The following is a 25217-nucleotide window of genomic DNA, read 5'->3' as shown; positions in this document are numbered from 1 at the left end:
TTATAACGTGATAAATAACTTTTAAAACTTTTCAAACAAATACTATTTAATTATTTCTCATGATTCTACGAGACACTTTCTTTAAGAATGATAATCACACCTGTAATTTCACAACCTTTTCACTCAATCTCAAAATTACTTACTTATATTAATAGTTGAAATTTTGGAATTAACATTAACATTATTATTGAAAGACCAACCAATTTGCCAAGAAAATATTTCATGATATGAAGGAGATATTTATTATGGATATTTTTCACTTTTAATTATTAATTACAGATTTAAAAAAAAAACTTACAAAAGATGTATAAAATTATATATATATATATATATATATATATATATATATTATTTAGTCTAAAAATTAGTCCTTCTGCAAGACAAGGTTGTGCTTTTGTAGGAATTGAGTTCAACTTCTCTTTCATGAATTAAGCATGTGTGGCTAATTAAGTTTGTCTCACTTAGTTAGATTATTAATTTATTAAGTTAAATTATTCAATATATCCTTCAACTTAAAAAAAATTCAAACAGTCCTCAATTATTTTTTAGGTCATTAATCATGTAAGAGTTTTTATTTAATTAAGATTGATTTAAGGAATTAATATCTTCTAATAACCATATTAAAAGTTCACTTAAAAATTCTCAAATATTTCAAGTAAATAATTTAGCCCATTTATTTATAGTTTTCTACTACTAATAGTATTATAAATATTATCATCTAGTCCAGACTCCAAAACCCTGGTAGTGTGCTCCGTTGAGATAAACCTGAGTGAGAGTGAGGCGAAGGGGGAGAAAGCTAAAACTAAAAAATGTCATCTTCTAAGCTCACACTGTACGGAATCGGAACCGCACTCTTCCGCACCCGTAGAACTGCACCCGTAACTGTAACTCCCCACTCTCCCTTTCTCTTCTTCAAACCCATTCCCTTCCCGCCGTGCTTCCTCCGCCCCGATTCCTCTTCCTCCTCCTCCTTCTCCGCCGCCGCCGCCGCCGCAGAAACCCTACCCTCCGTCGACCACCCCTGGCCGGAATGGGTCTCCTTCGTCGACCGCTTGAACACCAAAGGCTACCTCCCCAAAACCTCCTCTTCCGACGACACCGTAAGCCTTTACGCCAACATGAACTCTCTCAAGGACGCTTGTCTCAGCTTCGCGCGTGACCGTTACGACCTTTTCAAGTTCGTTTTTCTCTTTTTTCCTTTTTGTTCGAAAAAAAAAATTGAACTTGGTGAACAATTACTTGGGTCTGTTTAGAAAAAAAAAAAAAAAAAACTTCTCGAGAATGTGTAAGAGAAGAAAATAAAAAGGTAAAATGAATTAAGTCTCTCCTTTGAGTTAAGTCTAAACCAGAACCTTATACCCTCAAATGAATTAAGTTTCTTCCATGAGTTAAAAAGAGCTTTTGGAGAGGCTAATTGAAAGAACTTCTACAAATTATAGAATTTTTTTTTTTCCTCCTCCTGTAAGTGCCTATGTGTTTTTGTTGAAAAGTTTATCCAAACAGAACTTTAGTTTATGTGATGAATGAGGGAAAAAACTGTCGTTATTGTTGGTTTTGCCTTTACTCAATATGGCTTTGTAACTTGTAAGAATTAATGATGAGAAGGGCATATGTATATCTGAGGTTATATGGTATCAGAGCCTACCTAGTGATTGTTTGTTGGACCTATGGTGTCACCCGTTATCGGATCACCTGCAGATGTCTAGTCTTGCAAAATTCACTTTCAAGATGTCCAGTGCTCGGCATGAGAGGGGTGTGTTGGAGATTCCATGTCAACTAGTGATGAGGCTAAAGTAGTGTATATAATTTGGGGCAACCCTCACCTTACAAGCTGGTTTATAGGGTTGAGTTAGACCCATAACCCACTTTCTAAGAGTTATTATTATTATTACTTGTTCAGTTTTGATATAAATTTTGTTTGGTTGCTTGTTATGCTATGCAGTTTGCTGCCTACAAATGATATCCAAGCAGTGGTTGAGGGTGGGTGCCCTAATCTTCTCCGTAAAGCTGTTAATTCAGCTAAGAGGCTGAGAGCACACCTGCAATTAGATGAAGGGGATGTATGTGTGTTAGTTCATTTTTATTTTTTTTTCAATTTTTCATCGGAAGTATTTATGTTTTTTGAAGTTATCGGTTGCAACTTGCAAGTAATAGTTATTATAGATAAATGTGAAGAAATTATGCATTGATTTAACGTTCCCTTTTTAACACACTATTATTGTGTGAATGAAATCTCATACTGTTCTCATAAATAGTAGTGCGGAATTTTACTCAATACTGAAGCGTGAGTGTTAGACAGTGTATTGTTAGTCTTTCTTCTAGTCAACGAAGTGAGATGTTAACTGTTGTTGCTTGTTATTATTAGTCTATGTATATGACAGTATGAGATGGAATTTTATTTTATTATTATTATTTTTATTTTTCTGCCTGAGTTTGAGGGGGCATTTTGCTTCCATCTAGGTTTGTGGTGCTTGCTATCTACGAAGCTCTTGTGATAGAGCTTATGTGATTCTGAAGGATTTTGAAACTGATGCCCGAACTGTTGATATAGTTCGAATACTTTTGTTCTACGCACTAGATCCACTTGTGCTTTCTGGAGGAGACAAACCACCGGGCCGGGAAGTTATTGAATCATCTGTCAGAAAACTTCTCTCTCAGCTAATTGAGTTGAGTGAGTCCCCTGCTCCTGCCCCTGCTCCTGCTCGTTCAAAGCCTACTGCACAGGATGGTGTGGTAGAAGGCCAATCTCTAAGTGTTACGACTAATCAATTGTTTAAAGATGTTGAGATGAAGAAAGGTGACTGGATGTGTCCAAAGTGAGTTATTTTTGCTCATGGAATCATATTTTTTTTGTGTGTAGTAAGTAGTAACTTCTGCACATGAATTCGTGAAATTTCAGTTTTTGCATTTTCACATAAAATTTGAAAGGAATTGTTAGTGCAGAAGTGAATTTTCTCCATCCACCTTGCATTTAACTTCCAAATCAAGCAAGTGATCTATCAATATCATCTATTGATTCTCTGCAACTTTTACTAGGTTAAGAGCAACTAGATATTATAGATATAAAGCTTTATCTTAAAACGTGCAGTAAGAATTATACTTTGTTCATGCATAATAAAATTTATTTTTGGTTTGATTTTTTTTAATGTTAGTATTCTTTCAGAAGTATTTTTGGCTAGTGGATGAGTAGATTTGTTTTATAACTATATCCCTTTTGTCAGTCATACAAGTTTTTTTTTTATCATTTCTTTTCTTTTTCCTGTGAGATAGTTTTTAGTGATAATACTAATTTAGAAGAATTGTTGACCAGTGGGATGGATGTATTTGTTTTATTTATACCCATTTTGTGAATGATTCAAATTATTTTCTAAGTGATGGTTTTTAGTGATGGTATGTAATCCAAAGTATTTTTGGCTGGTCAATGATTGTATTGATTTTATATCCCTTTTGTTAGTACACTTCTTCCTTATCATGAATATTGATGATTTAACTTTCCACAATTGTTCGTGTTAGTGGAAATGTTCCATGTCATTTGAATCTTAAATTAGATCTCGACAACTTAATAATTCACCGTTAAGAGTTTTACCCAAAATTTCTTGCAGATGCAATTTCATGAACTTTTCTAGAAATACACAATGCCTGAATTGTAAGGAAGACAAGCCTAAGGATATTAACCCGTTTACTGTTCAAATGAAGCCAGGAGATTGGACCTGTCCTGAGTAAGTCCTCTCTACTTGCTTACTAGCTTTTCTCATAAGGCATGGCCAATTTCTGTGTGTCTGTTAGCTTCCTTTTCAAAAAGAACATGATAATGCCAGTTAATACCAACAGAACTATATGAAGTGCCTCTTAACCTCTTCGTTGAATTTTTGTCTCATGTGTTTTCTTTGTTGTGCTGTTCATATGCAAATATGCATGCCTAGTATCTTAATTCTTAAATGACTCAAAAAAAATTCTTTTATTTTTCCTCTGTTCTGATGCTGTCATCAAATACATTATATATGTGTTCAATTATCCCTTATTTGGTGTCTTCTGGTCTGCTGATGGTTGCTTTTTGGTTTTGCTACAGATGCAATTATTTAAATTTTGCCAGAAACAGACTATGTCTAGAATGCAAAATAGAGGGGCCGGCGAAGGAAGCTAATACCATTGAAGTTGAAAGGAAAAAAGGAGATTGGACTTGCCCACAGTGAGTCCCCTATTTTGTTGACAAGAAAATTTCTGTTGATCATATTTTTAGTTTCTGTTTCCTATGATAGAAGATGAATCATTTTCATGTCAATAATTAAAATTTTGCTGACTTATCTATAAATTTAAACATTGATAGCTTTCAGACATCGATATCGTAACAATTTTGTAATGTATCTCTAGATTTTGTTACTATTCTTTCCTTTAATGTCTTTCATATTTCATGCTTCATCTCTTTCTCATAAGTTTTTAGTTTTGTAAAGATATTTCATGATATAGTAAGCTTTTTTTCTTGGTTGGGCCCTTATTGAAGCCTTATCCAGAAAGTTAAAGAAACTTGTAACGTACAATTTGACTGTGATAATTACCTGCAACTATTGTACCCTGATTTTTTGGGGGCTTTTTTTTCTGTTTGGAATGTACAACATTCTGAAAATTTTTAATATGATCCTTTTATTTAACATGAGTTTCTTAATTAATTCATATATTTTTTTAATTACAAATATCAGAGTATTTAAAATACCATTCTGCTTGCTATCTGTTTTATGTCTTGTATTCTTTTACCAGAGTATTTGCACTTTGTTGGTCAGCTGCATTTGGCACCAATGAATAATTTTAGGTCTCTCACTTTGCATTAATAATTGGATTCCTCAAAGCTTCAGTTTTAGAAGTTCTCTTCCCGCAAACTCATCCATATGATCATATCACTGGAATAAACAACCTCATGATGTAACTATTCCAGTATATTATAGACTTGATTATATATTAAATAAGCCCTGTATATCTAATCTATTTTTGCTGCAGTCTAATCTATTCTGTGCATTTTATTGCTATGTTATGGAGTACTGGTGGAGGGATAAAGTTTTGGTCATTAGGGCGGCCATATATATTATGATTTTAATTGATTAAATCACACTCTTATCAAATATCTTCTTCCCTTTATTTCTACTGTAACAATAGTTACTTGTTATGATACTACCTGCAAACATGTTACCGATATGCTATTACAACAATTTATTGCTCCTTTATGACTTTTATCCATCTCTAGCTAAAACTGTTAATGACAGTAAAATTTCAGCTAAAAGTAGTTACAACATGAATGAGCAAGAGCAAAATTTATATTATATTATGATATTATGATTATTGATATCCAAGTATAACAATAGATGACTAGAGTCAATGACTTTTTAACAGTTAAGATACCTTCTCATGATGTTTTTGTATATGTAGATGTGGGTTCATGAATTATGCTAGGAACACGAAATGTTTGCGTTGTCCTGAGACAAGGCCTAAGAAACATCCTGGGGACTGGAATTGTCCCGGGTAAGTCATGTTTCTCTTCCCCCCAACCTAAAAACACCTTGTTTCCCATCTTACATCATGTATAGCTGATTTCTTCCATTATGCAAGGAGTATGTAATCAATATGTTGACACTGGCTCTAAACAGTTTGTTCCATTTTTTCGTGGATGTTCCTATGTATGTAGGTGTGGGTTCATGAATTTTGCTAGTAAAATGAAGTGTTTGCATTGTCAAGAGCCAAACCCAAGTTCCAAGAAATATAGTGGGGATTGGAGTTGCCCCAAGTAAGTCCTTGTTTTTCTTCCTTCTCTTCCCATCTTTCCTTGCACGCTTAAAGTTTCTTGTTTCATGTATTACTGCCTGTAGATGCGATTTCTACAATTATGCAAGAAATATGGCTTGCCTGAAGTGCAATGCTGAACGCCCTAAAGAACAACCAACCGTTGACTATGAGGACCATGAATGGAGACGATCAAACTGATTAGGGGAAAAAACGCCATCGGGCTATATCATATAGGGAGGTCACAATTGTGCTGGTGGGCTGTAACAAATATTTTGTTATTGATGCATTCTCTGCCCATTTTTCTTTCTCAATCTTCCAATTAATGGTGCTAAGTGCTTCTTCACTTATTGGAAATGGTACAAAAACGATAATTAGAGATACTTTAAAGTTATTTGATTGCATATGAATGTGTTTTAATATAATCATGTACAGATCTAAAAGTAAATTTACAGAGATTGAATCTTGTGAATGTTGTTATAGCTTTATTTTGTTTCAGATAAAAAAAAATTGTTTCTGATTTCAAACATAGCCCCAGGGAACTCTTATGGAAATATATATTTGCACCCACACTTAGAATACACGTGATTTCTGAATTTAATTTATCTTAAAATAAGGAATTTAATTTCTACCTACACATATGGGGATTCTGAATTTCTTTCTCCATTAACCGTTGATGGTTACTGTTTCAACAATTTTTCCATGGCTTTTTCATATTTTATATTCTTAGTGAATTCACCCGTCAAAATTTACTGCTGAGATGAATAATCTCAACAAGGATTTTTCATGAATGAAATGCTTTTAATAGCTTCAACTGAATTCCAGTTTTCCAGGCATTTTATAACTCTCCAAACACACCTTAAGTTTCTTAAAGCAGAAAAGCACTATATAAAGCAAAAACTATTTAGAGGTTCAAGCTCCTAAATTGGCACCCATTGATTTATCTTAACATTAAAACAGTAACTGGATTAATAAAAAATAAAAATAAAAAGTTAAGGCCATGCTTGATTTATGAAAGTTGAGGGAGAAAAAGAGTAAAAACTAAAAAGTGAGATGATTTTTTAAATTTTTTGGTTGAGTAAAAAGTAAAAAAGGAAAAAAAAGATACAAGTATAAAATGACATAAATATCCTAAATAAAAAAGATGTATAATTCTCATTCTCATTATGTCCAAAATGAGAAAGAAGAATATTTAAGTGGGACTACAAATGTTCTTTCTCTCTTTCACTGCTCCATGTCCTTCCAATTGGAGTGTTTATTCCCTCATCCATCCATCTTTCGATATACCAGAGGAACACTAAAAGGAAACAATTCCTTTGCATGGAATGAACAATAGCATTCAAGAAACCCACTGCCTAGTGCAACAAGCACTTCAATCAACAATGTATATCCTATTAGCTAAGGCAGCTTTCAAGCTGAAACAAATATGTTTAGGCATTTAAAAATATTATGCTTAAAAGATAAATTTATCACAACTTCAGGGTAAGTGGTGCAATGGGGCCAAGATAAAAATGTATAACAATATACTAAATTTTTACATACTCTGTTGCATGATAAAAGGTTAATATGTCTTCTCAAATGAAATAAATCAAGAACAGAATTTCTTCTATTATTAATGCTTCTTAAACACCGTCCCCATGAGCATTGAGAAACGATGAATGTGTTGGAAGATACTAAGTCAATAAGGAGATTAGGATTACCAAAGGAAGATGGACAAAAGCCACATTAAGATTCTAAAACTCAACTAACAACCCAAGACTAAAATGAATTAAAAAGGCATTTGTTAATATAAACTTGACAGACAATGAGGTCACTGCTTTCAACTTCTGCGCTTGTCTTTTAAACGAGTTTAATAATAAAAATGCAATTTCAAAGGGAACTAAAGTGTTTCACCTTCAATACTTTTAATATGACTATAGCAATCAAAGTGCAGAGAAGAAATAGAGAATTATCAACTCTTAACATCCACCATGGAACAATGAAAACATCTGCTGCAAAGAGGCCACTGAATAGCCTAACTCCTCTGATCCAACAGATAAAAATATACTAGCCATTAGGCACATATTATTGAATACATGTTTTTCACTCCACAAACTAAGACGTAGCCATCCATTAAAGTATTATAAGTAAAAATATCATGTTTCAAACCGCCAACACATTTTTGGCTTCTTTCACCTTTCCTTCTTTACACAATGCATCAACCAATATATTATAGGCACAGACATTTTGGTTGATGGTTTTCAATACCATTTCATTAAAGAACCCAGCTTACCAACAATGCAGAAGCCGTAGATTAGAGTATTATAAGTGACAACATCAGCAGAAACTCCCTTGACAGACATTTCAGAAAATAAATCGCAAGCCTCAGGTACAAGTTTATGTTTACATAAACAGTCAATAATTGTGTTGTACATTACCACATCAGGCTCAGTCAATGTCCCATCAATCTTCCTCAGCAACTGGATGGCAGCTCTTGTTTCTCCAATTTTACAAACCCCATTGATCAATTTGATCGAGTTGAAATCCTTGGGCCAATACCTTGTCATGAAAGTGCAGTGCCTTCTTGACCTGACCCTTAAGACAAAGACCTTTGAAGAGTGTGTTCAAAGTTATGGTATCTGGCTGATAACCCAATTTGAGGATCTTGGATAACACAGAGAAAGCCAAGTTGATTAGACCCAAATGGCAGAAACAATTAATGAGGATGTTCAAAGTAAAAAAGGTCAGGCTGAATTGCCTTGAGCTCCAATCGGTTAGAGAGGGAAACAACAGTGGGGTAGTGCTTCATCATCGCAAATAAATCTAAAATCTTGTTAAATTGAGGGGTATGACGCATACACAGCATGTGATTGAATTGGTAAAGAGCATCATCAACATTTTGAAAGGATGGGGGTTGAGAGTGAAAGTGAGAGTGGAAGCAAAGAAGGGAAGTGGAGTTTGGAAGAAAAGGCAGAGTCTTGGGAATGGATTCGTAGGAACAGATGGTGTTCTTCTGTAGTATTTGGTTTGGTTGGGTATAAAAAAAAATAGATAAAATAGATATATATGTTATCTTACGTTTGAAATAGATAAAAAAAATAGTATAAGGATATGGTATAAAATATAGGTAAATTAAAATAATGCATTTTTTTAGACTTACGTGATAATATTTTACGTACATTACTTTTTTAAAATTTTGATATTTATACAAAATATTTAAAATATTTTTTGGCCTTTTATACATGATTAAAATTAACTAGACATCAATGACAATATGACATAATTAACATTAAATGATTAAACATTTTATGCACATGATTTTTAAAAAATATTATAACTGGTCTTAAATAATTTATATAATTTTTATTATAATATAATGTTAATAAATTTTGTTACCTTTAATCTTATTCTTACAACAAAGTTGAAAATTTTTATTCAATTTATTTTAAATATTTTTTAATAACATATTTTAATTTTATATTTAAAAAAATTTGTAAATACATATATATTATATATAAATTATAAATTATAAATGAATGTAATTATAAATCAAATTTAGATTTTCTCCGATTTCAGCTTCGGCGCACGTAAGAACTTATGGAATGGAAGGCTCGGTTACTCAGGGCATATACAAAACGATAACGTAGACAAAATTTCTCTCTATTTTTTTCATTTGATTATATGGTAATTTACTAAATTAGTGTAATCTCCCTTCAAAATGGTGTAAGTCATAATTGCAAAAAACAAATTAAGGTGGAAGTGGCATAATTAGAAAACAAAATCTTGTGCTTAGATTGATACTATACTGTTTCAGTGCATTATTTTATTATTCGTTTTTTAAAAAAAATCATCTTATCTAATATATCTCTTACAACTTTTTTTATTATTCCTTTTTTCTCTCTTCATTTCTTTGTCACATTACTCATATTATATAATATATGTTTCTCTTCTCTTGGTATTTATAATTATAAGATTTGTTATACATATAAATATGATTATCCTGATATAAATATGATTATCCTGATTCTCTTGATTGTAAAGAAATATCAATTATAATCAAATAATCAAATTTATGTAAAAATTAAAAGTATATCAGTTTGTAGACTTACATTATGAGTGTCAATTTTATCATTTTTATCTAATTATAAATCATTCTACTTTTAAGTTAATTATTATAAAAATTAACAAATTTAATAGGTAAGACAATTTATAATTAAATGACAATATGTAAAATCTTCACATTATTATGAGTGCATATATTATTTATTTGAAGTATATGTTGTTGGAGTGTAATCCAAATCTGAAAGTTAGTTAATATGGTTACATATACATGGGTAATCATTCAGTTGTATATTGTTGTATATAAACTCATTTCTTGTATTAACTTTAAGACACTTAATGAGAAAGCCTTTTTCTCTCTCATCTTTCATTCTCTTCATTCTTCCTCTTATTCCTCTCAATATGCAAATGTGTATCTAGCTTGCTCTAATAGATTGGTATCGGAGCTTGTGCATAGACAGGGACCTGTGAAAAGGAAGCACCATTGTTGTTGTTTTTGAGAGCACTACTGCAGGTGTGCTATTATGGCTGCTATGAATGCCATACCTGGAAATCTCCGTGTGTTTGATGGGAAAGGTTATGAAGATTGGTGCGTGAAGATGGATGCTATTTTTTGATTCCAAGAACTTGATGAGATCATGAGAGATGGGTTTCAAGAACCCTCCAAGAATGCTTCAGCAGAACAAAAGGAGACGCATCGAAAGAACAAGCGACTAAACTACAAGGCTCGAGTTCTTTTACACCAATGTGTTTCTGCAAACGTGTTTCAGAAAATTTCACAGGCTACAATCTCGAACCAAGCATGGGATATTTTGCAACAAGTATATGGCTATACTAGGAGAATAAAGAAGGTCAAGCTACAATCTTTCAGAAGACAATATGAGTTGTTATCAATGACACAGCAGGAAACCATCGCAAACTATTTTAATCAAATTTAGGTGGTGACAAACTCCATGCGAGCCTGTGATGAAGCAATGGCCGATTCAAAGATTGCGGAGAAGGTGCTTGAAACATTAACACTCAGCTTTGATCACATTGTAGTAGCCATTGAAGAATCAAAAGATCTTGAGAGTATAACTGTGGAGTAATTGCAAAACTCCCTAGAGGCATACAAGCAAATGGTGCTCAAAATAAAGAGTAATGATAATGTTGTAGAGTAGACACTTCAAGCCAGAACCAGCCACAAGTCTAGAGGTCGTGGTGGCTGGAAAAAAAGAGGAAGAGGAAGACATAAAGGAGGCAGAAGTGGCGATCGAAATGCAGAAACACATGGTTCAACTTCCCAATATCATAATCTTGGAAGCAATTCAAATGATCAGTGTGATAATTCCAATTCAAGAGGAGGCAACTCTTTCAGAAGTCGAGGTGGTAAGAGGCCCATTAACAAAAGAAAGATCCAGTGTTACAGTTGTGATAAATTTGGGCACTTTGCCCATGAATGTTGGCAGATTGGCAACAACAATGCCCATAGCAAATACAAGAAGAATGATCAGGCACACTTGGCACAAGAGGAAGATGGATCTGATTTAGATCAAGTTTTGCTTATGGTAACCACGAGCAGTAAAGAAGACTGCTTTTCCTGGTATCTTGACACTGGTTGCTCAAACCACATGATAGGCAATAGAGACTGGTTGGTTGATTTCAATCCAAATGCCACCATTAGTGTAAGATTTCAGATAATAGCACCATCCTTGCAAAAGGTATAGGGAAAGTAATGATCACACGAAAGAATGGAGAGACAACATATATGCATGATGTGCTATATGTACCTTCAACGAAAAATAATCTACTTAGATTGGGGCAGCTTCTTGAGAAAGGATTTACCATGACAATGCAAGCAAACCATGTTGAAATCTTTGATGATAAACAAAGACTAGTGCTCAAAGCACCATTATCCAAAAATAAGACCTTCAAGGTGAATTTAAGTACTGATGCCATTCAATACTTTTCCACTTTTAACACAAAAGAAGATAATTGGCTATGGCACTACTGATATGGCCATTTAAATTTTAAGAGTCTGCATCAACTAAGCAACAGACAAGTGGTGCTTGGAATGTTATCCATTCACTCACTACAGAAAACCTGTGAAGGATTCTTGATTGGCAAATAACCCAAAAAACCCTTCAAGACCAAGGCACCACAAAGAGCCAAACAACCTCTTGGAATAGTCCATTCAGATGTGTGTGGACCCTTCGATGCTCCATCCCTTGGTGGTAATAGGTATTTCCCGGCTTTTGTGGATGAATTTACCAAGAAGATTTGGATATATTTGCTGAAAGAGAAAGGTGCAATGTTTTCTCTTTTTGTGAAATCTTGCACCTCAGTTGAAAGGCAATCTGAATTGAAGCTAAAGATCCTTAAAACAGATGGAGGGGGTGAATATAACTCTAAGGAGTTCAAAGAATTCTATGAAGCTAAAGGAATTGAACATGAGGTAACAACTCCATATACACCTCAACATAATGGCTTGGCAGAAAGGAGAAACAGAACCCTACTGGATATGGGTAGGTGTATGCTTAAAGGGAAAAGACTACCAAACTGCTACTGGGGAGAAGTTGTCACTACAACAGCATGTGTTTTGAACAGATGTCCCACCAAGAGACTTCAATTTGTAACACCTAAAGAAGCTTGGACTGAGGACAAGCCTATGGTGAATCATCTGAGGATTTTTTGGTCTCTTAGCTACAAACACATCCCATATGAAAGGAGAAGAAAGCTAGATGATAAGAGTGAAGCTCTTATCCTAGTTGGATATCATCCAACTGGTGCATACAAACTTTACAACCCCTTGAAGCAGCAGGTGGTGATTAACAGAGATGTCATGGTAGATGAAACTACAGCCTGGAAGTGGGAAAATGAGTCTAAAATTCCCAACTCATATATTCTCGAGGACAACCCAAGAACCAAGAATGTTAACCCTGCTGGCTCAATGCAACCTCCTGTAAGAAGGTCACATAGAACAAGATTTCCCTCCACAAGACTTGCAGATTATGAACTATACAGTAATAGTTCAATCTCCGATGATGGTGAAATGGTACATTTTGCTTTTATGGTTGACACTGAACCTGTACACTGGAAGCAGGCCCTGGATATCATAGAATGGAAGGCTGCTATGAAAGAAGAGTTGGATGCCGTAGAGAAAAATAGAACCTGGGAGCTGGTTGATCTGCCATATAATATACATCCAATTGATGTGAGGTGGGTGTTTAAAGTAAAGCTCAAACCAGATGGCTCAATTGCAAATCACAAAGCCAGGCTCATTGCAAAAGGATTCCTTCATAAACAAGGAATTGATTATACAAAAGTATATGCCCCAGTTGCAAGAATGGAAACAATCAGATTAGTAATTGTCGTTACCAGTTCTAGAAATTGGACCATATGTCGGCTTGATGTCAAATCTGGTTTTTTGAATGGACCACTAGAAGAAGAAGTATACATCTTGCAGCCACCAGGATTTGAAATAAAAGGGAAGGAACACAAAGCATACAAATTACTTAAATCTCTTTATGGCCTCAAGCAGGCCCCTCAAGCTTGGAACAGATTGATTGACAATTTCCTTAACAAACAAGGATTTGTGAAATGCACAATAGAGTTTGGTGTGTATGTAAAGGAAATTTAGCACAATAACTTGCTATTTGTATGCCTGTATGTGGATGATCTTATCATTACTGGAGATGTGAATGAAGAAATTGAGCAATTCAAAGAAAAGATGAAGTCGGAGTTTGACATGACAAACCTTGGAATCCTACATTATTTCCTTGGTTTTGAATTTATGCATATACAGAAGGGAATTATCCTACACCAGAGAAAATATACTGGTGAGAATTGCAACACAACTCCAGTACTCGTGATGCCAAACTTGAAATTAATAGAAGAACTGGATGAAAAGCCAGTTGATGCAACATTGTTCAAGCAGATTATTGGCTCACTCAGATTCCTGTGCAATAGCAGACCCGACATTAGTTATGGAGTGGGATTGCTTAGCAGATTTATGGGTAATCCTCAATCTCCTCACATGACTGCAACTAAGCATATCCTAAGGTATCTCAAGGGAACAAGTGAGTTTGGTTTATAGTTTCCAATAGGGAATGATCAAAATAGATCATGCATTGAAGCCTACTTTGATTCAGACTGGTGTGGTGATAAGGTTGAGAGAAAAAGCACCTCTGGATAGTTGTTTAAGTATCTGGATGCACCAATATCATGGTATTCAAAGAAGCAAAGTGTAGTGGCACTCTCCTCTTATGAAGCTGAATATATAGGGTCAGCTAAATCCGCTTGTCAAACTTTGTGGCTGGAAGCCCTACTCAAAGAGATAAAATTATAGTATGAAAGGTCAGTATAGATGTATGTTGGCAATAAATCAGTCATTAGCTTGTCAAAGAATCTAGTTTCTCATGGAAAAAGCAAGCACATCAAAACTAAATATCATTTCCTTAGAGATCAAGTAAGTAAAGGAAGATTGGAGCTTGTATATTGTAGCACCAATGACCAAGTTGTTGATGTTTTTACCAAACATTTGAAATATGAAAGATTTAAGAAGTTGAGAACCTTACTGAATATAGAATCAGCTGAATGTTTTGGATTAAGGGAGAATGTTGGAGTGTAATCCAAATCTGAAAGTTAGTTAATATGGTTACACATACATGGGTAACCATTCAGCTGTATGTTGTTGTATATAAACCCATTTCTTGTATTGACTTTAAGACAGTTAATGAGAAAGCCTCTTTTCTCTCATATTGCATTCTCTTCATTCTTCCTCTTATTCCTCTCAATATGCAGATGTGTATCTAGCTTGCTCTAACATATGTATGGTAAAATGTACTCACTCACTCAAGAATAGCAGACAACTATGATGAAATGAAATGAAAGTCAATCACACATTGTAGGGTGTACATTTGAATATAAATTATCACATAACCTACATTTTAATCTCCAACCACAAAAAAGATTGCATAATTACATTATAAAAAACAACAACAATAACAATAGAACCTTATCTCATAAGGTAAGGATTGCTACATTATAAAATAAAATAAAAAGATCGCTAGGATTACAAGAGACATGTGTTGTTTCCAGTTACTGTTTGAAGATGTTGTGGTGCCTACATTTAGCCCATTTTTTGTGCCATTACCCACGTCTATTTGCTTCTTGCACCACTTATTTCTTGAATACACTTGCCAAGTACATGCTGACCCAGATGATTTATTTTGTAGGGTGGTGGTTGTCCCTTCTATTGTTTCAGCATTTGTATGCTTAGTAAGTCCCAATAAGGGCATGTGTCCCCTTTCTATCACCTCTGGGTCACATGGCCTTTTCTCATTTAATTTAAATTTTTCTGATAGCACTGGGCCCATTTCAGAACCAACATTTCCACTATTGTCAAATTTCTACATCCTCTTTTTCGATGTGACTTTCTTATTTCCTTCTTTTGCCTTGCTCATGTCTCCCTCCTCCTCGTGGACATTGTCACTTGTCTCCATCATGTAATGTTGTTTATGCCCCGGTGTTACTTGTTATTATGGATGTGTAAATCTAACCGGCAAGTGTATCGAGTCGTGCAAGTAATAATAAAACATTAAGAACCGAGTATCGAACTCAGGAAACTTGTTTCATTTGGTGAAATATCATTCAATAAGTAGGCATTTGTACAAAGAATCAATAATCATGAATCAAAGCAAGGGTGTATTCTATTCTAATGATTAATTACAGAAAATGTGAGCAAGTGGGTGTTTAAACAGATAAGTAAAAGCGTTGGGTCCTCCTACTGAGCTACTTGATGTAATTAAGGGTTTTTCTCTATTTAAAGATGTTCATGTGTTCTATGCTGAGAACAACATTCCCAAACATCGATGTCTCGTATGCAAGGGCTAATTCTAATTAAACTTCATTCTCGGATGTCTCGTCGAGCTTAACCGAACAGCATTAAGGTCATAGCATAAGAAAACTAAATTACCGCACTCTGTGTCCAAACATATGATAACCTAGCCCATTCTATCCAGTTCTAAGGATGCAATACATTTTCCAATGCTAAAGCTCCTAACTATACATAAAAATGGATGATTAAGCCACAAGCATGCAGAAATTAAGCACAGATAGAAACATCAAACACATCAAAACAACTTTAAATAGATAGGATAAGAATTTACATCAAGTTCTCAGCAGAATTCCCCAACAAAGGGTTTTAGCCTTCCATCACAAGGTAGCACCTTTCACGAAAAGGAAGTGGGTTTTCAGAGAAAATAACAGATTACACAGTGGCGGGAATGTCTCCTCCATCTCTAGAAACCTAGAAATCACTCCTAAACCTAAGATCCTCCCAAAAGCTAAGGTTTTTGCTTCCTTACTCTGTTTTGGGCCTCTATTTTCTGTTCTTCACACTCTATCCGCCAAGCTCTCTTCACTGATCTCATTTCAGGCTTAAAAATGATTTTCTGACCTCGAAGGCACGCTTAGTGCCATTTTCGCGCTTAGCGCGAATAAGTGGATTTTGGCTCAGCGAGCCAGGCACGCTAAGCGCCAGAAGAGACAAACTTCTCGCTGGGCGAGCTAATGACGCGCTGAGCGCGTACTGGCATGGCAAATTCCTTTCAAGATTCCTCTTACTCGCTAAGCAAACTGTTGCCTCGCTTAGCGGATGATACTCGCTAAGCGCACGGTCTCGGCTTAGTGAGACAGCAGCTTCTGCACCTTCCAATTATTCTCCTTTTTATTTGAAATTGAAGTGAAATTTACATTAATTCAATGTGAAGAGCCTCTACTGAGCAAAGATAAAAACTAAACAAGAAATATTTACAATCCTACAAAAAGAACCATAAATTGGGAAAAATATATACATTTTGAAAAACTTTTCTATACAAAAGTTAGTCATAGATGACGACTAACAACTGCCCTTCATGGCTTCTCTGTTGAGTGCTTTTTTGGTTAACCCCACAGACCACCTGTTCTTCCTTTATTTCTCCCCTATTTTCTACTTTACACCTATTCTAATTTGAACAATGTGTCATTAATAGCTCGCCATTGCGTTGTTGGTTCTCGGTGAAACCACCGTTCGAAGGAGCTTGATTAAATGATGTTATAAAACTACATAGCTTGATTAAATGATGTTCAAATTGGTTTCATATTTTTCTTTATGAGAAAAAGTGACTCTACATTTAGTATTCTCTTTGATAATTCAATATACAAACTTGTGTTTGAGATGGACCATTCAAAAGCTAAGATTGAATTTCCAATACTTTCATAGGATATAACAAGAAATTTCTTATGTCTCATGATGGAGAATAGCTTGAAGGCAATGACGTCCCACCAATAAGTTAATGAAATACAAATTTTGGATATTTCTTATTACGAGGGTTGCATAAAAAATTACCTAAAGTATAAGACTCACCACCATTCTAGTTAAACGACAGATGCTACTGTAAATTCACCTGATGAGCTAGAGCATATGCCATAGCTCTTTCCCGTTTTGCTGCTGCCTCCTGTCTCTTCAATATTTTAGCTTGAATTTCTTCAACGGATCCTATGCTATCACACCATCCTTCCTGTATATATGATTATAAAATATGTTAAGTTATTATCACTACTATTTCATAACGAGGTGCCTCGAACAAATAATTTGATAGGAAAACTACAATTTAATTAACACTGTATCAAACCAAGCACTGGCATTTTGCAAATACAATTCTTTATGGAATTGTTACCTTCATGAAAACATTTTGAACACATATGGGATGCATAGGCAACTACATCAAAATCATAATGGTATTATCATAGAAATTTGTTTTAGGTTTTGTATGTGATGATAACTTCTCTCTCTTTACTTCCTTCCTAGTTCTTACTTCTTTTCATTTTCTATCAAGTTTTAGTTACATCATTTCTTCAAAGAAACTATAAAACTTCTGAGAGACTCTAGGATTTCATAACTTTAAAGAAAGAGATGAAGATATTTTACAAATAAAAAACATAATGTCATTTGTTGAACATTACTCTTTAATCCTTACTTTTATTTCTTGAACTTGAACTTGGAACTTTGTTTGCAAGCTTTTGCTTAGTTTCTGTTGTGTTGCTTGAGTTTCCAATGACATGCGAACATGCCTTGCCGGAACACGAGCCTGAACCCTCACCAAAGCTTGTGGCTTGTTTTCTCACTGCATAGCCTCTTACAAGGGCCTGAAGCCTTACCACTCCTTTCAAAGCTTGTAGTGCTCTTCTGGCCTGATACATAAAACACAACTTTCACTTGGTCAAAGTTATTGGCAGTGAAACTCCTGAAAATAATTATTACAAGTCTCAAAACAAATACATGAAGTGCATATTAAAGAAAAACCAATTAAATTCTAGAAACATAATATCCTAGACATAGATACTAGTAAATCACTTTGGTTAACCACTACAATACCTGATTCTTCAATACCAAAAAGTATTTTCAGATATTAAGATAGACTCTTGAAGTAAAATGAGGGGGCGGGAAAAGAACTAAATGGCATTGCATAAACACTGCCCTACGCTCATATTGAATCAAAAGAAAAATATACAAAGTAATTAGGTAACAAATTTAGTTCACATATGTTTTTTTTCATGATAAAAAATTCCACTTTAGCTAATGTTAATCCATTAAGCCAAAATTGTTATGGAAAATTACCAGAAATCCTTGAAATGTTATTTGAATGTGTATTGCAGCCCATTCCTCCCTCATTTGATGATTATGTGCATCATGTGCTTGTTGTGAAGTAGAAGGTAAATAATGGGTCTCAATGTTTCTATGACCATTTTCATCTTTGATAGGTTGAGTACCATCATTATCAAATTCATTTGGAAGATTACCATCATTAAACTCAACCACAGGCTTTCCCTGATGGTGTAATTTGCTAACCTTCAAGTCATTGAAAAAAGATTACACAATGTTATTTCACAATATGTAGAAGAGTTCATTTGGGCTGGATGCAAACCTTGAGTGGCATCTCTCACATGCCAACCCTGCCATCAGGCTTTGGGATGCAATTGATGAATTTTTGAACACCAAAATATGTAATTTAAATTATGTTACTAACCTCCAACCATAGCTCTTTCAATAATGCAACGGATGAATTTGACAACACTCGTCTATTGCAAAGCATGCTTCTAGCCTTTAACGCCATCACTTAGATGGAATGGGTATTGTTTTCTGATATGTTTAGACTAGGGACTTTATGCCTATTTATATAGATCAGATTCTATCCATCATAAAAAATGATTCCATAATATCAGGATGCAAATATACTCTCAACAACTTTATAATTAAAACTGAAATGTTATTACCAAATATGACTAAGTCAAGTAGTTGAGAAAACAGAAAAAGTGGGTGAGAAAAATCAGGACCACTTTAATTGGATTTCAAAATCAAAACTAAAATTCTCCTCCCACTTGGTTCAATGTTTCTCACACTTTATGATATCTGCAACATTGATAACTTTATACTCACACTCAAGATGCTAACCACATGAATCATGACAGTAGGTTCTCTAAAAAATGATTATTACCTTCCATGTATTGCAATGTAATCACTCTTGGTAAAAGCAAGAATTTAATTGAATGAACATACTCAATATGTATTGAGTCCAAATTGCACGTCTTTCTCAACAAAAATGTATACAACAAAATGATAAGACAAACAAATAACTAAAGTTTCACTACAAAAAAGGAACTTTATATGACTGAATCAAGTCTCATACTCTTAACATGATCCTTAAATAACTTTGATTGCATGCCTTTTGTCAATGGATCTGCAATCATTAATTCAGTACTGATGTTTTCAATGATGATTTCATTTGCTTTGACATGTTCCCTGATGACTAAATACTTAATGTCAATGTGCTTGCTTCGATTTCCACTTTTATTGTTTTTAGCCAGAAAAATAACAGTTGAATTATCACAATGTATCTTTAACAGTCTAGGAACATAATTAATCACTTGTAGACTGACCATGAAACTTTTTAACAAAATACCTTGTGATGTCGCTTCAAATAATGAAATAAACTCAGCCTCCATGGTAGAAGTAGCAACTAATGATTATTTTGCACTTCTCCAAGATATTGCTCCATTAGTCATCATGAAGATGTATCTAGATGTCAACCTGCGAGAGTCAACGCAACCAACAAAATCCTAGTCTGAGTAGCCAACAACTTCTAAATTGTCAGATCTTTGATATATAAACTTGTAATCTTTGGTTCCTTGAAGATATCTTAACACTTTCTTTGGAGTTGTCCAATGCTCTATTCCTCTATTATATCTCTCAGGCATTCCAACCACAAAATCAATGTCAGGTCTTGTACACACATGCGCATACATAAGGCTTCATACAATGGAAACATAAGGAATGTTTCTCATCTGTTCCCTTTCAAGCTCATTTTTAGAACATTGATTCAAATTGAATCTATCGCCTTTCACAATAGGTGCCATGTTGGGTAAACAATCTTTCATCCAAAATCTTTCTAGAACTTTATTATTATAGGCCTTTTGAGACAAGTCGAGACTCCCTTAAGATCGGTTTCTATGGATCACTATGCCAATGACATATGCTGCCTCACCCATATCCTTTATTTCAAAATTCTTAGAAAGGAATTGTTTCATTTCATGTAACATCCCAAAATCATTGGTTGCAAGAAGCATATCATCCACATATAAAACTAAAAATATTATTTTACTCCCACTGACCTTGTGGTTTATAAATCTATCCATATTGTTCTCAACAAAACCAAATGATGAGATGACACTATGAAATTTCAAATATGATTGATGTAATGCATGTTTTAGTCCATATATTGATTTCTTGAGCTTGCAAATCAAGTGAGCCCCATCACTAGAGGAAAAACCTTCGAGTTGTGTCATATAAACTTCTTCTTCTAAGTCACCATTTAGAAAAGTCATTTTCACATCCATTTGATGTAATTCCAAGTCAAAATGAGCAACTAATGTCATTATGATACGTAAGGAATCTTTCATGGATACAGGAGAAAAGGTTTCCCTGTATTCAATTCCTTCCCTTTGAGCGAATCCTTTGGCAACCAATCGGGCCTTGTGTCTCTCAATTTTACCTAATGAATTCTTCTTGGTTTTGAAAACCCATTTACATCCAGTAGGCTTTATCCCATTAGGCAACTCAACAAGATCCCATACTTTATTATTTTCCATAGATTCCAATTCATCTTTCATAGCATCATACCATAACTTAGAATTACAACTGTTAATCGCTTGCAAAAATGACTTAGGATCATTTTCAACTCCAAAGTCATATTGAGACTCTTGTAAATGCACTTGATAATCACTAGGAAGTGCATGTTTCTTTATTCTAGTTAATCTCCTTAATGTTACATCCACGCCTTCTGGTTGTTGTTCAACAAGTTGTTCAACATCTTGTGTTTGATGTTGTTCAATAGGTTGCTCAAAATTTTGTGTTTGATGTTGTTCAAATGGATCTTCTAGGATAGAATCAACTTGATGTGGAGCTTGTGTTACACGATTTTGGTGAGTATCGCCAAAAAACACTAGCTTATAACTTAATGTAGGAACTGCTTCATCACATTGATTTTTCTCAACACCAATGCCTTGAGTTAAATCACTCCCACTAGCCACATCATTTTATAGAAACTTTGCATTTCTTGACTCAACAATTCTAGTTCTACGAGTTGGACAATAAAATCTATACCCCTTAGACCTTTCAACATAACCAATGAAATATGCACTAATGATCCTTGGGTCCAGCTTCTTTTCATTTGGATTATAAATCCTAACTTCAAATGGGCAACCCCAAACATGCACATGTTTTAAAAGCCTCATTCCATAACAAACGAGGAAGTTTGGAATTGCTAAGCATACTTCTTACCATGTCTATTAATGTTCGATTTCTTCTTTCAGCCATATTTTTTTGATTTGACGAGCCATACATGGTGTATTGGGTCACAATACTATGCTCTTGAAGAAACTTTTCAAAAGGACCAAGTGCTTGTCCATTTTCAGTGTATTTGTCATAAAATCTTCCTCCTCTATTTGATCTCACAATCTTAATTTGTTTTCCACATTGTTTGTCTACTCCTGCCTTGAAAACCTTAAAGGCATCCAACGTTTCATATTTATTATTAAGCAAGTAAAGATACATGTATCGTGAGTAATCGTCTATGAAAGAGATAAAATATTTTTTGCCATGCGAGTCCATATCGGGACAACAAATGTCAGTATGTATAATTTCTAATATTTCTGAACTTCTCTTGGAATTTTTCTTTATCTTGTTAGTCTACTTTCCCTTTATGCAGTCGACACAAGTGCTAAAATCAGTAAAGTCAAGAGTCTCAAGTACTTCATCGTTCACTAGCCTTTTAATTCTTTCTATGGAGATATGTCCTAGTCTCCTATGCCATAATTTTGATGATTTTTCATTCATCATACAAAGTTTAATACCAACATTTTCTTGTGTAGCCATCAAATTATATGGAATCATGTTAGATAAATTAATTTTGAACAAATTATCATTCAACACACCATTTCCAATAATAGAAGAATTAAACAATAAATCAAATCCAGATGCGTTAAACTTTATTGAATAATCCAAAGGAACAAGTCTAGAAACAGAAATTAAATTCCTAGAAAATTCAGGAATATAAAAGGCATTATTCAATTCAAAAACAAATCCAAATCCTAAATTAAGTCTACATGTGCCAATAGCCGCTATATGTGAATGCATCCGATTCCCAGAGTAGATGAACCATTCGCCTTCATTTGGCTCCCTCTGACTTGAGAAGCCTTGCATGGTATTAGAAATATGAATTGTAGATCCAGAATAAACCATGTATCATGACAAATATCAGCCATATTAGATTCAAAACATACAAAGGAAAAATAATTACCCTTCTTTTCAAGTCAAGCCTTATGTTTATGGCAGTCCTTCTTTATGTGCCCTTTCTTTTTACAAAAAAAAACACCTAGACTTCTTTTTAATTTTGGCAGTATGAGGTATATGGTTGTTTTCCTTCCTTTCCATCTTCCCCTTATCTTGAGTCACGATCAGAGCATCTTCACTAATTTCTTGAGCAAGTCTCCCTTCCTCCTAGACACACATGGTCAGAAGTTCATTGATTGACCATTTCTCTTTATGTGTGTTGTATAATATTTTGAAGGGACCATAATGTGATGGGAGTGAATTCAAAATTAGGTGCACCATGAATGACTCAGAAATTTTAACCTGGAGCGACTTAAGTTAAGCTGCTAGATCCTTCATTTCCATAATGTGTTTTCTCACACCTGCGTCTCCAATGAGCCTCATAGATGACAACTTAGACATTAGGGTGATAGCCAAGGCCTTCTCAGAACTTTTAAACTATTTATCTATGGCTTTCATGAAATCCTTGACTTTTCGGCATTCTAGAATTGAACCACGGATACTAGCAGAGATGCGCGTCTTGATGAACATAACGGAAAGACTGTTAGATCTTTCCCATCGTTCGTATAACGCAATTTCTTCTTAAGTGCTAGAATCCGTAAGCTCAGCTGACTCATCCCTACGAAAAGCATAGTCAAGGTCAGCAACCCCTAAATGGAGAAGAACTCGTTCCTTCTATTGCTTATAGTTTTCCCCATCAATATGGGAACCTCATTTTTATCATCCGAGATTGAACTGTAACATGTAACCAAATATCAGTGCTTATAATAATTTAACATGTAATCAATAAAAAGAATCGTTAAAAGTCTGTTGCTAATACTCCTTTGATTATTTTTCAGACATATTCACATCTATTGAATAGTGTGTGTAAAATTTGTTTTTTTTTTAATTAATATTAGTTGTTAATTTGTTAGTGAGAAAGATTCCTCCTTCTCTCTTAACCAATCATGTAGATTATTATAAATACTTTTACACATGTGTTTGATTCTTATGCCTAATATTTGTTTCCAATTCCTATGGATAAAAATCTTTTAAAATGTTAAGTATGTTGACCAATATGAAGAGCCAAGTTTAAACTTATAAGGTTATTGAAAGCTAAATTTATGTCTTATTCAAAGGTTTTATTGCAAAACATGTTTTTAACCAAGTTATCAAAAATATCATATTATACTTTGAATGTATATCATATAAACAAATAAAACTCAATTTTTATAAAGCTTAACATATATATTTTTACCTTAATTTCAATGTTAAATTATCACAAAGTATACATTTTTAAATAGGCTTATAGGCCAAGTCAAACTTTTATGTAGGTCAGACTATGTCTCTAAAAAAGGTTAATGATAGATAAATAGGATAAACTCAAGTTATGTATTTTTTAACTAAGATCATAATCAAGTCTAACAGAGTAAATAATAGACTCAGAGTATGCTAGCTATAAATAGAGACATACTAGGTCAGTCTTTACATTATGATATGATATGATTCTACGTTCTCTCTTCCTCCCAAATTCTTCCTCCCTACTTCCTTTCCCCAAACTATTTTTTTCCGCATACACCCAAACTTGTCTCAGTAAAACAATGATCTCAAACTCGTTAACCGTTGGATTGTCCTAAAATTTGGACACCACCTTTGAAACTCATTTTCACACATTCCCAACCTTGGGATTTACGAAATAATGTCTATAGAGAGAAATTTCCCTTGCATGGAGACAGTGAAATTGAGGCTTCAATCCCTTCTCGTTCTCTCTAACGCTTGGAAACCCTAGTAGAGCAACCAGAGGAAAAACTTGAAGAATCTTTGGGAACCTCTAGAGATGCTACTATTATTGTCAGACTACACACGTGAACCCGCTTCGAGCTAAGGAATGAGTTTATCATAATTGGGGTTAGAGTAACATGTGTAGGGATCCTTAGAGGATCAAATTGAGGTTAATTTTAGGGTGTTTTATGCGTTTTAATTTTGCATGTACAATAATAACTACGGATTGTTCATGTTTGACGGGTCAATTGATCCCCTTGATGCAAATTGGATGGTTTAATTGAGTGTTTAGCTTTGAATGTTAGAAACCTAGAAATTTGAAAATTCTTGATTCTTGCATGTTTTCTTGAAATTGATTGAGGGGTTTTGTTCCCCATGATGTGATCACATGTTCTATGCTATTTGTTTTGAATTTGGGTGTGTTTTGAGGTATGAATTGTATCTCTTTTGCTTCACAAAATGCAGGTTTTTAGCGAAGCACGGTTGTGCTTGATGAGAGCACGTTCGTGCTTAGTGAAAATTAGTTGTTTTAAGCCTATGCTATTTTGCTCACAACATAAATTAACTTGTAGACTAAAAATGACTAAGAAAATGATTGAATTAGGTTTTATGGTCTTCATGAAAGTTTTATCCCTTGATGTTGTCTAACAAATAAAGTTTGTTCCAAACAATTCGGAGTTTTATATCACCCTAGAGAGTTAAATTACTGAGAAAAGGTCAAACTTCCAGGATTAAGCAA

General features: G+C 34.2%; 1 protein-coding gene and 1 pseudogene across 1 annotated transcript; one reads left to right on the top strand and one right to left on the bottom strand.

The window, feature by feature from the left end:
• The first annotated feature begins 729 nt into the window (after window positions 1–729).
• On the top strand, window positions 730–6225 carry LOC114418673 (zinc finger protein VAR3, chloroplastic). Its single transcript, XM_028384135.1, has 8 exons — window positions 730–1177; window positions 1943–2060; window positions 2461–2816; window positions 3603–3719; window positions 4070–4189; window positions 5419–5511; window positions 5675–5773; window positions 5856–6225. Exons 1-8 carry the CDS (start codon window positions 810–812, stop codon window positions 5968–5970), a joined length of 1386 nt encoding a protein of 461 aa, XP_028239936.1. The 5' UTR covers window positions 730–809; the 3' UTR covers window positions 5971–6225.
• A 10994-nt stretch (window positions 6226–17219) lies between these two features.
• Window positions 17220–18944, bottom strand: LOC114420332 (annotated as a pseudogene).
• Between the last annotated feature and the right edge of the window lie 6273 nt (window positions 18945–25217).

Source organism: Glycine soja, chromosome 7 (assembly GCF_004193775.1).
Source record: "Glycine soja cultivar W05 chromosome 7, ASM419377v2, whole genome shotgun sequence".
NCBI classification, from domain to species: domain Eukaryota; kingdom Viridiplantae; phylum Streptophyta; class Magnoliopsida; order Fabales; family Fabaceae; genus Glycine; species Glycine soja.
This window is presented reverse-complemented; position numbering and strand designations above follow the sequence as displayed.

What these genes read in the sequence shown, in the direction of transcription:
- LOC114418673 (XM_028384135.1), top strand. Translation starts at nt 810, where the DNA reads ATGTCATCTTCTAAGCTCACACTGTACGGAATCGGAACCGCACTCTTC. An exon ending in TGCAATTAGATGAAGGGGAT is followed by an intron (nt 2,061 to 2,460) that starts GTATGTGTGTTA and finishes GCTTCCATCTAG; the next exon opens with GTTTGTGGTGCTTGCTATCT. An exon ending in GGAGATTGGACTTGCCCACA is followed by an intron (nt 4,190 to 5,418) that starts GTGAGTCCCCTA and finishes TTGTATATGTAG; the next exon opens with ATGTGGGTTCATGAATTATG.